The sequence below is a fragment of the Cololabis saira genome, chromosome 1 (assembly GCF_033807715.1).
Source record: "Cololabis saira isolate AMF1-May2022 chromosome 1, fColSai1.1, whole genome shotgun sequence".
Taxonomy (NCBI): Eukaryota; Metazoa; Chordata; class Actinopteri; order Beloniformes; family Belonidae; genus Cololabis; species Cololabis saira.
In genome coordinates, this window is record NC_084587.1 from 37,698,859 (window position 1) to 37,714,817 (window position 15,959).

The following is a 15,959-nucleotide window of genomic DNA, read 5'->3' on the forward strand; positions in this document are numbered from 1 at the left end:
TGTACACGGGCCCATAGAGCATGCGCAGTTGAGTCACCTCCCATGATGCTCTGGGGCACATCAATGGCACCGACACGGCCGTGACGTCACGCCCAGAAAGAGACTTTTCTTTGACTTTTCTGGCCGTTATAAAACATTGTTGACGGATATAAAGTCCATGACTTAAAAATATAGAATACAAAGATTAGTAATTGCCCGTGATTACAGCTGGAGGTGTCCTGTGAACAGTTTTAGAGGCTTCTCTTTTACTATTGCAGTCTATGGGAAAAAAGCTTTCTGGGCCACATGGGATTTTTTGTTGCAGTACCGCGGCTGGCCACTGGGAAAAATCGGCACAGCTTCTGAGCGCGAGACTGGGGGGCTGGTCCAAATGCTTATAGGATTTGTGGTCACATGATTTAAGTTCACGAGAGAGGGCTGAATGTAATTTCCTACTTTCAGAATACCCAATCAGCAAAGACCACCCCTCTTTTTTGCCCTTCAGGGGCAAAAAACAGCCCTGTAGTAGTAAAGGGCCGTAAAGGTTCCTGAAGGCCACATTACAGGGCTGTTCCTGGTAATGGAAACATGCACGGCCCGGCCCTGAAAAACCCGAACTGCCGCTAGTGGAATGGCGCCTATTGACTCCCATGTTAAAATGTTCAACTTTAGAGAAGAAATAAACATATTTACAGCGTGGTTCAAAAAAAAAGTTTTTGTCTCAATCGTTTGATTCCACATCCATGACTCAATATCAGAACCTGCGCTGACGCAGCCTTCTGGGGTTTTCTTTCTTTCTGTAACTCTTAATGAACCGTGAACTGCTCTAGCCATCTCAGATTTGAAAGGTTTCTTCTCCAGATTTCATGTTTCAGCTCTTTCATCAGATGTTCATCTGAATTTAGTTCAGGGCTTGAAGAGGGTCCTTTTAAAATAGTCCAGTTAGCTGTATGTTTTTGGTTATTAACCTGTTGAAGGATCCATTAACTTCAACCTGGATTCCGCTTTCTGATACTCAGCAGCATTTTGCTCCAGAATGATTTCTATCCTATCCCATTCTACCCTGCACTAATTCAAGAAACCCTGTACCAGATGTAGCAAAAAGACACGTATAATGCTAATTATAGGACACACTTCAGTTTAACATCTCACTATGTTAAATTATTTTCATTTTCAGGGTACCAATTAATTTGTCTTTGTCGTTTAGCAGATGAACATCACAGAAAAGGTTTTTTAATGTGAAATGTGAAGTGCTGCATTACCTTGACACCACTGTATTGTTTAAGTGGGACGTTGCGCATTCTCAGTAAGGTGTTTAATGCACCTCTGTGAAAGTCACTGCTGACTTCTGACAACAGTAGGTGCTGCGCATTACCATCCTTTACTAATACCCCTCTTCCTTCACCAGTATCTAAGTTCAGTCTGTAAAAACACCTGGAGTACACCTGATCAATCAAAGCATCTCAACACAACCTCAAAAGCTTTGCATATACAAAAACTCAGGGTCTGATCCACAGCAACAACGGCGCTTGTAAAAACAGAAGCAGAGCGGTGCATGTGGGTACAAACTTAAAACATTTGTCTCAGCTGGGGAAAAAAACTCAGCATGAAAACATAGCAAAAGAAAGCCAATATATACTTTCATTAAAGTTTCCTAATTTTCCATCAAAAAAGAAAAGAAAAACACAATTCTGCATAAATATGGACCTAATTTTGCCTTTTATTTATTTGCATTATCATACATTAGGTACAAATGACACAATCAGTTACAAGGTTAAGTTGCTCAGACTCATTTTAAAGGTTTCAGGCTGACAAGGGAAAAAAAACTAACATACACCATTTGCAAAATACAAGTTCTTTCTTTTACAGATTCTGGAGATACATACTGTAAGTGTCATTTTTGTACAAGGACAGGGGTGCAGAGACTCTAAGTTAAAGAGATTGCGTTGTTGTGTGGGTTCAGATGTAAGGCATTCTTGCACGTCACTGATCCTGTACCCAGCATGGCCAAGAAGATGGTTTACTTTATTTAAGATACAGCAAAGAATAATGACAATCTAGAATCAATAAGTTGTACCATTCTCATTGAAAGGAGAAGACTGTAAGAGGTGCCAATTTAGAAAGAAAATCTTCTATTTGTTACATCTTTACAGAATTGATTAAATCCAAAGAGGTGAGGACATCAGCACGAACATAAAAAAGTAAAACAGTTGAGACATTTGGCTAACTCCTTTCCCCTGAGGCATTCGTGAGATGTAGCAGAGACAAGAGCAGCGGTTGGAATTGATGCCATCTCTGATGAGTGAAGCGCTCAAGGGAAATCAACTGCTTTACTGATCTTGGATTTTTACAGGTGAAAGGAGGAGGAAATTATTGATAAGGTGATGGATCGACTTGGCCCAGGCACAGAGGAAAGAGGGGTGGTTCAGTGTGACGAGGCACAAGGGTTTCTCCAGCCTTCATCATTCATCCGAACATTCATTTAGCAGAATCTAATCCACCTACCCACTGGTCCTTCACCTTCCACATTAACCAGTTTCTTTCTCTCTTTCGTATTGTGGATATATTAATTAATCAATTCTCCACATTTTTCAGGCAGTGACAGACACAATAAGGTAAAGGTTAAGCGAGTGAACATAAAGAATAATCCAGTTGTACTTGTTCAAACTGAAAACGTGCCATCCATAGCTAAAACTTAGTTTTATCCTATTTTTTTTTTAAATTCAACCTACAATTTACGTTGACATAGACTTCAATAGATGATATAACAGAAAGATGGAGTACCGTTAAACAAAAACTGTGTTAATTAACTAGTTTGGATGCTATTTAACAACACAATATATGGTAAAGGAATAAAACTGTATAAAGGGTTTAGGTGAGAACAAAGTTGATGAATATTAAAAAGACATGTACAGTACAACTGTACAAGCTTGGGAAGGCACACAAGGAAAGATCTTTGTTTCTCTAACATTACCTGTGACTTGACGGACTGAAACAGCAAGTCATCAGACGCTCTATTAAAGGGATGCAGCCAGGCATTCGTACATACAGAGGTGCAAGTTAGGCTTAAGCAGGACTCAGAGTATGTACAAGGAATATTTAAAAGTTTAAGACACATTTCTAGAAGAGGATCAAATAATAACAGAAGAGTCTAATAACCTGCACATTACATCAACTACCAAACTGACTGGCACTGTTAAGTTTACTGACACGATGTGGACTGGTGTCGTAACGGCAGCATGCTACCAAATGTGAAGTGGCCGACGGAGAAGCTGCACAAAGTCTTCCATGTGACTACAGCTAACGCTAAAGCAAGACTGCTATTGGTGGGTTTCGGTGTTATCCAGGTTTGGCACATGCAAAAGGTCGTAAAAGATAGAGAAACGTGGTAGGAGAGTGCAACTTGTGGACAGAATAATAGGTTTCAACAGTTACTAACATATCAGATTTTTAAAATTGTGATACATCCTTTGATAAATCCCTTGAAGACGAGCTAGAGGAATAAAACAGAAAACCAAGATAACAAATAACAAAAGCCAAAAGTAAACAGCAACAATTAAGAAAGAAAACCCTAATCATGAGAAACTAGAGACCCACTAGACAACAGGCGTCTAGAGTCTACTTCTTCTGAGTCACAACTGGATTTTGTGCTAATGAACATCCTAAGGAAAAGGTAAGAGCAACCAACGGCTACAGAGCGTACTGTATGTACATTGAGAATACTGATATGGAACCAGCAGCTGCAACAAGCTTTCCAAAACAGTCGGATCAACTGAAATCTATTAGCTGTAATAAAACATAATTTTACTTATTCAACCTCTGAAGATCACATATATGCACTGTTTTGTCAAAATTGCTCTTTTTTTCACTCAAAGCTTTTAACCTGAGCATCAGCACAGCTGTGTCACTTAAAGTTCAGCTGGTTTCAGATCAGCCTTCCTTTGATGACTGAAGTTCAATGACCCACTTTTCTGAATCCTAATCCTAATGTCCTATCTGAATCCATAATTCCCAATGAAACACCACAGCCAGGCCCAGATTTACTGGCACAAACCCTGTTTGGGGGTTAAAAGTCAGCTTCCAGCTTCTAGACCTCTCCAACAGAATTGGGACCTCCCTATTTGTTCATCAGGGTTAGGAAATCTGGATCTAAATCTTTTGAGCATTTCATATTTTCCTCCTGTAAACTTGTCACGCTTACAACACACTGAGCATACAGACAGACAGCCAATGTATTTGTGATGTAAGCGGTTCGAGACGTTACAATTTTGACACCTTGGACTCTTGGCCAGAGATTTCTGTCAGTCAGAGTCAGTTTTACACAATACAAATATTTACTAGAAGACTGCAGAGGTGACCCTTCCTCTAAAGTTATAATTTGAGTGCCACTTTGACATGTCATTCATTGGAGCGTCGTAGTTCGCAGCATGCATCACTTCCATGAATAATGTATACCAACAGCATGCAGACACAGAGGGAGTTAACAGCTAGAAACACGTCTGATCAATACAAGATTGCAGTCAAAATTACTGATCATGATTTTAAAAAGTAAAATCAAATCTGACAGAGCAAGCAGTGTAGATAATTTTCATAACCTGCTAAATTGGGACTCTGTCACAGACATCCAGGTGTTACAAAAGTGATCTGAACTGGGCTTTGCTCTGAGATGTTAAGGTTTTACACATCATACAAATATTGGCTTATCTAACTGATGTCATAAAAGCACATTCATATATTGGTATAAAATGTATTTGTTTTGCTTCTTTTAAATAATTATTTACAAGGGAGTTACACACTGATTTTTGTTAAATTAAACAATCTGATCTAATGGGAAAATATGTGAGCGAACACAAATACAAGAGGAAAGTAAAAACAGATCTAGCTCTAATGAACAGAAACAAGAAGGGACACTAAAAGATGAGCAAGATTATGCCGACTCCAAATAAAAAACAAGTTTGTTCTCGTGACACCAAAGTGAAAAAGAACTAAAAAAAAACAACTGAGGAGGATACTGCCTGTGACAAAACATTGCATGGTAACAACATCATGACATCAGACTAAATGTCTTTACAGTGTCTGTTAAGACATTTATGGTCAATGATGGGTATTCGTTGTCACGCTAGATTGTGGGGCAGGAACAGTCATTAACTGAAGTTTAAACCTGACAGGCTGTAATTCCAGGGCCTTTTGATTTCACAGTAAACATAACCATGTTTGATGCTGCTCAGAACAGATCCCAACATTATTTACTTAGTAAATGTGCAGTATGCAGTTCAATAAGGGCAAAGAAACAGCTGTGTCAATGATCATTTTTCACACCTAAACGTATTGACAAATTAGAAGTAATGCTTTCATGCCAATGTGTCTCTCATTAAGTTTGTTGACAGCGTTCATCACGTCACTACTCCTTCTTTAGTTGACTTGCTACACATGCAGGAAGCTGAGACTGGCTTATATAATTTTGTACTAAAAATGTCATTTTATACCATCATCACCATGAAATAAAACGAGAAGAAAGCTGTAAACATGATACAGGAAACATTGAATCACGAGGTGCAGTTTTGACACCTGCACCACCTGTCCATCATATTTGGCTATAGCATCTACTATTCCTTATATATGTTTTGTATTTAGATTATCCACATAGCTAAAAAACTATTCCCCCACCACTCAGATCTCTGAACAGCATTTTTGTCCATTGAGAATTGTAAACAGATTATTGTCTTTTATAAGTTTTATACTGGCGCAGCTTAATTAATCCTGACACCTCTTTGCTTCAGCGCTTCCATGTTACAGAGACACATCCTATCTATAGGGCATGCTTGTCATGACTAAAGAAAATTAGGTCATTTGCAGCAAGAACCAATGTAATCTATTAAATGTATAATCTTTACTGGCAAAAATATTGTACAAAGCAAATATGCATGCCCGTGAGTCTTGTTTATGAATTACACCAATATATTAGAGTCTACTGAGGGACATTAAGTTTTAGTCAGGTGTTAACAGTTGATGGCAGTAAGCGGGGAGGGACGTTCTTCATCCTCCTCATATGCTGTTGACACTTGGCGGGTAAGTGAACTGTGGGTTGATGAAAGAGAACCCTGCAAACTCTGCCTGGTCGATGTTAGCGATGACCAGCTCGTCGGGTGGCGTGAGCTGGGGCTGGGTGCGCGTGAAGAACTTGTCAAAGTTCTCCGCCCCTTTGCCGCACTGTGGAAAAGACAGAAAGGGAAACACATTTTTAGACAAGGTGTAAAGCAAGGTAAGAGTCAACGCAGATCAAGAGTTTGAACATCTGCAGTAGGAGTGTGCGAACTGCCACACAGAGCTGCTCTGCAAAGGCTCCCATCATCGCACCGAGCAGATTTGCTCTTTACATTCTTCTAATCTTTCCACAAATGAGCCCCAAGCAGAGGTCATAACCAGCATCAAACATCATTAGTGACTGCCACTGACATCCAAGTCCATATCATTCAATAAAAATCAAGCTAAAATAAAAATGTGAAAGGACGGTACAACAAGCAACACTGTAACATCCCCTACTTCAATCCAGAGACTGACGGGGGGAAAAAAGAAAAGAAAAAGAGAAAATGTCTGTGACAAATGGACAACATCCTGCACCTGCTGAACCAAGTTTATTTCTAGAGCCTGCGACACATCGAACAACAGCCCAGAGAGCTTTGTCACCTGAACATGGTAGATTACATAAATGACTTCAAATCCAAATTGTCCACACTACAAACACCCAGCCACTCAGGGGTAACAGTGAGGAGGAAGGCCCTCCGACGCAAAATCTATGCCAAAGCAATACACAAAATGTGATGATGTGGCGACGCCCTCAAAGATAAACCTGGGAAAAATATAGCTTTTGCTGTAACTTTAATTCTAATTCAAAACATTTCGGTTTACAAAGATGTGGTATTTTCTCTTCTAAAAGTTATTAATGCTTTTATTTATTAATGGAACGACACAAACTTTAAAATCAAAGTTTACGAGAAAGTGTATGAGAAAAAGAAGGCTGCCACTAAGCTATTCTGTCTTTCCTAGTTCGACTCATACACACATGCGCTTAAAAATCAATAACATTTAATACAAAACACTAAAAGCTTCCATGGTGCCCTTTAAGGGCAGTTTTCTCCTCTAGAGGCCAAATTGCACACAAAGCTTCAACGAAACACTGAACAACCTGAGGTACAACTCAAGGGGTCGTCGTTAACTGCAAAAGCAAAATCTCCACAAAAATGACAGGTTAAAGATTTTATCAATACAATGTATAAATTACTTTTTACCATCAAATGTCCACTCTGGACACGCATAGTCTAATATAACCAAAGAAAAAACATCATATATATATAAATATATATCAGTCGCGTATGTGACTTCACAGTCTGCCAAAATGCAAGTAAGCTTGTTTTTACATAAGCGTCAGTGTGTACATCAAGAACACTTGCAACTGTGTATGATGGCAGTCAACTAGGGAGCAGACTGTTTATGACAATGATGTCATTCTTACTTTTTGATTGCAGGGTCCAGACAGAGCATGCCGCATGATTTCACAAAGATGAACAAAACTAAACAAAAACATGATGGGCGCAGATGTGTCCAAGCTGCCGTCGGGACTGACAGATAGCAGACCACACACTTCAAGGTAAAAAGCAACCTTGGCCCCTGAATGCACTTCCTTGTCCATCCAAAGTGCAGCCGATTGCTTCCCTTATATCAGGGGCGTCAAACTCAAGTACACAGTGGGCCAAAATGTAAAACCGGGACAAAGTCACAGACCAGCCTTGATATTGATTTAAAAAATCCTCCATTCAGATATACTGTAACATCAAGCCTTTAAATATGGAAACAAACGTAATACTATACAATATATATCTGAAAACTGAACTCATGCAAAATCAAATGTCAAATAAAAGACACATCAGTGGCATTCGTTTCTTAAAGGTATTGTGACATCATTTTTAACATGCTTTTAACACTATTAAAAGTCTTGGCCAACATCCCTCAGGATGTGGAGGGAGGGTGGAGGGGGCGGTGATTTAGCGGTCCTTTACGTCACGGCCCGCCACCAAACCAGGTGCGCCGTTTTTGCACAGTTATGCGGAAAATCCCAGAAAGCACACAATACACTGAATGTTAAAAGTTCGTTGTTTTTTGGGTGTAATTGATGTCAAGACACCCAACAAAACACAAAAAATCAAGAAAAATGTGTTTTTCATGTCACAATCCCTTTAAATAAAATATAAAAAAATTGTATCTTTCTTTATTTGGAGCCATCTGATTTTGATTTCTTTTCCACAGGCTAATAATGAATTTAATAATAAAATAACAATACTGATCTCCTTCAATGAAAGTCCATGCCTTGGTGTAGCAAGGATAATGGCCTAAAGAAAACACTCATTAAAGCTCAGTTTGCTACACACTGATCGAATCCGCGTTCCCTGCCAGATACTTGGCATCTTTTCTTGGATGCTAGTTCATCAATGTCCGGGGTCGGGCTCTGAGCTGAGGAAATCCTCAGGATCAAGTGAAGGTGTTCATCTGTGAGACGACTCCTGTGTGATGTTTAGTCTTAATTGAGGAGAATAGTTGCTCACATAGATACGGGCTGCTGAACACGTGCAGCGTCCACATCATACTGTGACTTCCGACCGTCACAACACTGGGGTTCAATCAGCTCCATTTGGTTGTTGAGCAGTTCAAACCTACATCAACATCTGCAAATCACTGCGTAAACTAAGCGCTGAGTGGCCTTAGTTTTTCAGCAAATTGTGCACATGGGAACCCTTGGGAAGCACCGTGTATCAGTGGGCCAGCTCTAGTAGACCTTTTATATTGTCTTGTGGGCCAAATGTAATTACACTGTGGGCCACATTTCACCTGCGCTTTAGACGCTGTTTGTCAACTTGTCTTCTACCATCCATCACTGACCATTTTCATTGCTCAAGTGACAAAACACACTTTTAGATCTGACCTCCAACGACAGTCTCCAGCACTAAGATGTCCTTTTCTATATCCCGAAGCAGGAACTGCTTGTGACATTGGACTTCTGCTCCAGGGCGATAACTCCTACCAGAGTCTAAGCAGAGACATGTGGGCCGAGGCTTCAGCTGCAGAACTGACAGCATCGCGTCCGAGGAAATATTCAACAAACATGCTCTATTTATTTTAATCTGTGTCTTTTCCTGGCCTCGCTTCTTTACTGAAACAATGTGGAACTGCTAGAGTGGTGACGGTGGTTTGACGTGTCGAGTCCATCGCTCGCTGCACGGCACAGAATAGGGGAGCAAAGCTCAGCTGCTTTGTCACAGAAATGTACTTTGAATAGATTAAAAACAATGCTTCAACAGCCTCTTCAATAGGATAAAGGGATTTAAAATGATCTGTTCTACATAAGAACAAAAGGAGAAGGTGATGTTTTGCAGCATAGTACTAGGGATATAAACTTGCCCTTTTGAAAAGCCAAATAAGAAAAGTTCCACGTGTGATTATGTGACGCAGCCAACCCTTGATGGGTGACATCAAGGTTAGTATGCTGTTGAGACAGCCTCCCCTGCACTGTGACACAATGTCTTACATGAGCTTTTCTGACCTACTTTCTTTTCATCCTTTTCTTTTTCATCTTTAATCTCTCCCCCTCTCTAAGTGTACATACAGACATGCACGCTTCTGCACTCAAGGATATTAAAAGAACTCTCAGCTACTTAAAATGATAAATGAGCACTTGCCTCCATTAGGGTTGTGCCAATGCATAAGCACTGTGTGTGTGTGCGTGTGTGGACTTTCTTCGCCTTTCAGCCGGTGCCGTGGAAGCTCTTTATTCTTATTCTCTCCCAAACACGATGCATCACTTACTGAGATGTTTTCTTAACAACATAAGTGGACAGCCGCACATGTAGGAGAGGAGAAGTTTGGTTTACCCAGAATTATAACTCGTGTCTGGAATGCTGTCTTAAAATTTTACTTATCAACTGTTTAGTTTAAGCTGACTTATTTCATGAATCTCAGACACGTTTTTTTCTTATATAAAGTTAGTAGGGGTGTAACGATACACTAAATCTCACGATACGATACACGATATTGAGGTCACGATAACGATACGATATTATAGCAGTATTTTTTTTTAACAACCTTGAATGAGGAACATATGATGGAAAAAAATTTCCGTCATATGTTTCAAATCTTTAATTTGAAAGACACAAAATACTAAACAATGCTGTGCGTTTGCCCTATTGGTGCAGTTTATAATGCTTTATAAATGTTTAAGTTTTAAAGAGCAAGCCAGGCCAACCATTTTCCATTTACAGTATGCATCTTCAGTTTCATACAAGTAAAAATATTTTGCCACAAACTGAATAGTTTCTCTCATGTATGACTTGACTTTTTTCTTTTCCAGAAATTTAACAACTAAAATTAAATAAATAAATAAAAATGAATGAATAAACTATGAAAAGTCCAAAACTCAAAATGCAACATGACTGTTATTTAGCTTATGACAGAGCTAAGAGCTTCACATGCTCCCAGCCTGAGGCCGTAAGGTGAACCCCGTTATCGTTTCATCCCGCTCCCACCTTTGGGGACGACACAATCTTTACATCATAAAAAAGATTGATTCATGCTCACCTTATAAGTGAAGGTTCGGAGCTCAAAACCCTGCAAAACTCCCGTGATCGGGACCGCAAAACGGTACTAGTTTCTTCTGAGCCTAGTAAGATTTTCGTCCGCGGGGTCGAGGCACGGTCGGCACGTAATCCCGCTGCACCAATAGGATGCGCGTTACTAGTAAACACAATATATTAATATTAATAACCCAGTTTGTCACCTCCACGACACGTATCGTGACATTTTTGTATTGCCAAATATCGTGGTATGATATATTGTTACACCCCTAAAGGTTATTGTCCCAGTACATACTGTAACTGGTCCAATCTCCATGTCAGATTTTGGAAAGTGTAAGCTCTGATGAGACACCAGACTTTTACCGATCAAAGAGCGACTGAAACCAGAGTAGGTCTGGAGGGTAACAAGGTGACTGTTATAAGAGCTTAGATTTTAGACCACAAGGGTCGGGTTTGAGTCCCACTGACCTATTCACTTGCCTTTGGTTGTCTAGAGAAGGTTATTTTCAATCTTTTCTTCTCACAGCATTAATCGTTAAAACCGTCAAAACGTGTATGAATTTGCATTTTTGAGACATAAATTGCAAATGTTACAATCAATGTGATTTTTTTTTTTCATTTTACAGTAATTAGAAAAATAAAAAATTGAGAACATCAAAATGACTCCTATTTTGCTTTAAAACTTTAAAAGGACTGGTAGTCCCACTATGTCAAGTTGCAGCAGTGTTTTTCCTCTTCTCTCTTTTTCTCACAGTGAGTCACAACGCATCCATATTGCCATCGGTGTCTGTGTGTGTCCATGTACCCTATATGCCATGCACATTTGTTCCGTGGACACTACTCCAACAGTTTTGTATCATGATTAAGTCCTCCCACTCACTGCTGACCTGCCTCCCTCCCTCACTTCACTCACTATAAATCAGCAGCTTCTTATTTGACCCACTTTTTCCATCCTCCTCCCTATTAGGCCATAAGGACCGTCAGACATCCACAAGTGGGTGTAAAATGGTGGTCATCAACTGTGCTGTTCTCTGTCAAGAAATTAGCCTGACTTCCAATGTCTTCGCTGTTAGATCGGTGTTGATGACATTTAATTATGCGCATGTTTTGTTATCATTGGTAGTCAGCTGCACAATGACAGCACTGTGCACTATAAATATGGATCAGGACGAACTGAACCTGCCCTGACACTCATTCTCCCACATTAACTATGCCCTCTGCGCCTCCTGTAGTCCCGGTCCAATAAATACAGATGGTTTGAATCTCTCAGCTGGGCACAGCCGGTGTATTGATTGCAATTCCTCAGCTGTCACAGATGGATGAAGTGAGATTGAGTGGGAGAGAAAGTGCAAGCAGAAAGGTTTAGAGTAATAGCTATTTGAGAGTAATGGACTCAGACAAACACTGTATTCTATGGCATCGTGAGATGATCATGATAGAGCAGTCTGAAAAACAGGATCATGGTTACAATCAGAATTCAGTTGTTTTGATTCTCCTTTTTCCGTTTTTCAGAACCATGCAAGCAGGCATTGTGAAAAGAACATGCACATTTGCATGCGTGCACTTCTAAGTAACTTGAACTTGCCAAATACAGAATTTAAGTTCAGAAGCCATTCCCATTCCCTCCAATATTAATTACCCCCAACAAAGCATCAAACTGACATAGATGCAAAGAAATATGCATCTATTGTTTTTCTAAATCTGTATTAGCCTTCCATTTTTTCCAGCTCTCACTAAAACACTTACTGTACACTTTCTCACACATACACACACAGAGCATACGGAGCCTTTCCATGGAACACAGAACAACCTCAGCAGGAGGCCACGTCAACAAAAAGGCCAGGCATCACCTGTTTAGAGGTACTGGAGCCGTTGAGGTTTGAAGTTGAGGAGAGCTAAAATTTTAAAAATGAATAAATAAGACACGCACACATACACACGCACACACACACAACAATGAGTAACCTACTTTGTGCTTGTATTTAATTTTTTTTTTAAAGAAATGCTCCTTGCATGTGTATACACGAAAGACTGGAATGATGATGCTTTTGGGAGGAATGCATGCTCAGTGTTATCACCAGGAAACTGAAGACATATTAAAACTATTTATAGAATATGCAGAAATTGTTTACTGGCCATTTGAGTGACTTAAGAGGATAACTGATGTGTTGTCCAACTAAAAACCCTGAATGTTCAACACCCCTGAATGTGGTTTCACAGTGGAAAGGTGTGACACTGATCACTCACAGTCCCGTGTGTGTGTGTGTGTGTGTGTGTGTGTGTGTGTGTGTGTGTGTGTGTGTGTGTGTGTGTGTGTGTGTGTGTGTGTGTGTGTGTGTGTGTGTGTGTGTGTGTGTGTGTGTGTGTGTGTGTGTGTTCACTTTTTTCACATTTCAGGACATACAGTAATACAATAACTCCAGGTACTCAGATAAAGATACATGCATGTAAAATCTCTTCTAAGAAAATAAAAACACCCTGTTTCCAGAAAAATGTTTTAGATTATTTTACTAGTTTTAAGAATTCTAGTCTAGAAAATATTTCTTACCCCATTGGCATAGATATTCAAGCTTATAATAAAGACATTTCTGACTAGATTTAGCAATATTATTCTTATTTCTAGAGGGGTTGTGTTTGCAGTGTGGCATATTATATTCATTAGTCCTTTTTTCTTTTTTCCAACGATGTTTAGCTAATTGTGTGGAGGGCCTTACAAGACAGGGCCACTTACATGCTATGCATGGTTGTGGATTGTGGGAGAAAGCTAAAGTATGTGGACAAAGCCCACACAAGCATGGTGAGAACATGTATACTCCACACAGACGGACCCTAGATGAATTTCAAAGCATGACTTTTGCTGTGGTGCGAATGTGCTAACCACCGAGACCAAGCCGTCCACGTTTACAGGTGAGTACACTTCAAGGTTCATTATCAACTGTTAATCAGCAAGTGTGACTATAGTAGCTCTAAATAAGCAGAAGTTTTAGTAGTTTGCAAATTTCCTCCACAACAATGTGAGAACTAATAACACTAAACAGAAAACAATTGCTTTATTGCTGTTCAAGGTTCCACAAGCTGTTAAATTATGGGATGTATTTTTTCCCCCACTCACGGAGTACTTCTTTACACTGTAATGCTTGTGAACTGTATTTCCTTATATCCGAGGAATAAACTATAATCTATATGTGTGATTTTAAAACTATTTGAATGTTGAAGTCTAGGGAAGCACATGAAATATCATGAAAAGTTTAAATGTGGCTACATTTGAATATGTCATAAATAAAACTGTGAAATATCATGTAAAGAAGGTACTAAGAAACAATTTAAATATGTTGTTGCACACAGGGACAGAAATCAGAAGTTTTAACTTGTAACTTTTCATTTGGGTTTGTGTATTGAGACAAATCTGACTGAAGGCGAGCAAACTTGGTGGTAAACACCCAAGAACACTTTGTCCCCAAGGGAGAAGAGACAATAACAAAGAGGGGCATTAAAAGTCTTGGCAAAAGGGCGCTCGGTAGCGCAGTGGGTTAAGCAGCGGCTCATATACTGAGGCTACAGTCCTCCTGCAGCGGTCGCAGGTTCGAATCCCGGCCTGCGCACCTTTGCTGCATGTCTCCCCCGATCTCTCTCTCTACCCCTTTCATATCTGCAGCTTGAATAAAGGGCCACTAGAGCCCAAAAAAAAAAAAAAAAGTCTTGGCAAAAAGGAGGGACCGTGTACTGACGGGCACGTCTGTCCATTATTGATGTATGCAGTTCAGAAAGTTGTATTTGTTCACTTGTCTTGCTTATGTCTGTCCTGTTTGCAAGTGTTCGTGGCATAATCCACCAGGTTTCATCATCTGGAAGTTTCCCATCAGTCATTACAAGCACTGATGGGATGTAAAAGTAGATTTTGATTCTATTTTAGGTATTTGAAGTCACTGCCAGCAGAACAGGTAGCCTTTAACTAGCAGTCATTCCAACATCTACACTGCAATTGTGACGAATTTGAGAGAAAACCATTGATTTCAGGCAACAAGTAATAACTATTACATCACATAAAATAATCATACTCCAGTGATCCTGAAGAGCTCGACTCAAGGCAACTGGACTTTGCTTTCTTGGTTATAAAAGATGCTTCACCTTCCGTCTAGAACGCTTCCTCACTTCTCGATAGAAGATGAAACATTGTTAAGCAGAAAGAAAAATAAGTCCAGTTGCTTTAATCCAAGCCTTCAAGGATTACCTGGATATCTGAGAGTATACACCAGCGTAATCCTATAAAGGTCATCTGTTTGAGCAAAAGTTTTCAAACATGGAAACTGGTTAGCGAGTAAAGAAACTAAGTACGTAACTCTCTGGTTCAAAGTTTTTCTACATCATGGTGCATGCTGCAAACTGCTGTCATGCTGTATTGGTATTGTTTACATAACTAGACAGCTTTTAGATGTATTTCCTCCAAACACATAGCAAACACTGAAAAGTGAAATCACAAGTATAATACAATTAATATAAGTGAATCCACTGATGTGTAAACACAAAAAAGGGACAGACTGAGGAAACATTTGATGACACCAAGTCTCTGATCTGGTTAATCCACGACAGAGAAGATCACATATTCAAAAGACAAGACTTCTTTTGAGAACATTTCCAATCAACTTAACTTGGTTATAGCACATTTGTTGTCAAACTATGAACACTTACCACTTTGGGCTTGAAGGGAGGCTGAATCTCTCTGTTCCGGAGGCGATCCCAATCGATCCGTCTGAAGAAGGCGTGCTCTCTGATGTCCCTCTCCCCCTCAGACCCGCAGCCCAGGCGCTTGGAAGGGTGTTTGGTCATCAACTTCACATAGTTTAAAAATAAAGAAATAAAGAAAAGAAAAGAAAGGGAGAGAGAAAGAGAGAGATAGAGGGTGATGGAGTTAGACCAAATATACAACAAATGATAATGTACTTCTGAATCATTCTATACCATCAACATTTAGTGTCACAGATTTTGGTAAATGGAAATTTAAAACTAAAAAATATAAAAATAATTTCATCCTTTATAAGTATAGCTACTTCATAAAATTAAATTAAATATATGTAAACCTCATTCCTCGCGTCTTTTCTTCAATTACTAAATTAAACAGGAATACTTTATTTATTGGCAACCCAGAATACAGGATGTCTTCTATTATTTAATTACGCCTCTTTTACAACAAACTACAGTGAAACAGATGGGTCTATAAGAGCCCCTCCCTCAGCACGCTGCTACACTCCTTCATACACTCTCAGTACCAGGAGCTGGTCCACTGTTACACAACCAGGACCAAACCAAACTGGTTCCCCTTAATTTGGTGCTGGACTATCAGCTGGGCTCTTTTCTGGA

The 15,959-nt window shown here is 39.6% G+C and overlaps 1 protein-coding gene across 1 annotated transcript in view; it reads right to left on the bottom strand.

Moving 5' to 3' along the window:
* Positions 1-1,679: 1,679 nt before the first annotated feature.
* prkcaa (protein kinase C, alpha, a) overlaps positions 1,680-15,959 on the bottom strand; it is a 153,779-nt gene continuing 139,499 nt past the window's right edge. The window contains exons 16-17 of the mRNA XM_061722239.1: positions 15,291-15,431; positions 1,680-6,189 (exon numbers count right to left, since the gene is read on the bottom strand). Coding sequence (XP_061578223.1) covers positions 6,025-6,189; positions 15,291-15,431 — 306 coding nt within the window. The 3' untranslated portion in view covers positions 1,680-6,024. The remainder of the gene's footprint in view (positions 6,190-15,290; positions 15,432-15,959) is intronic.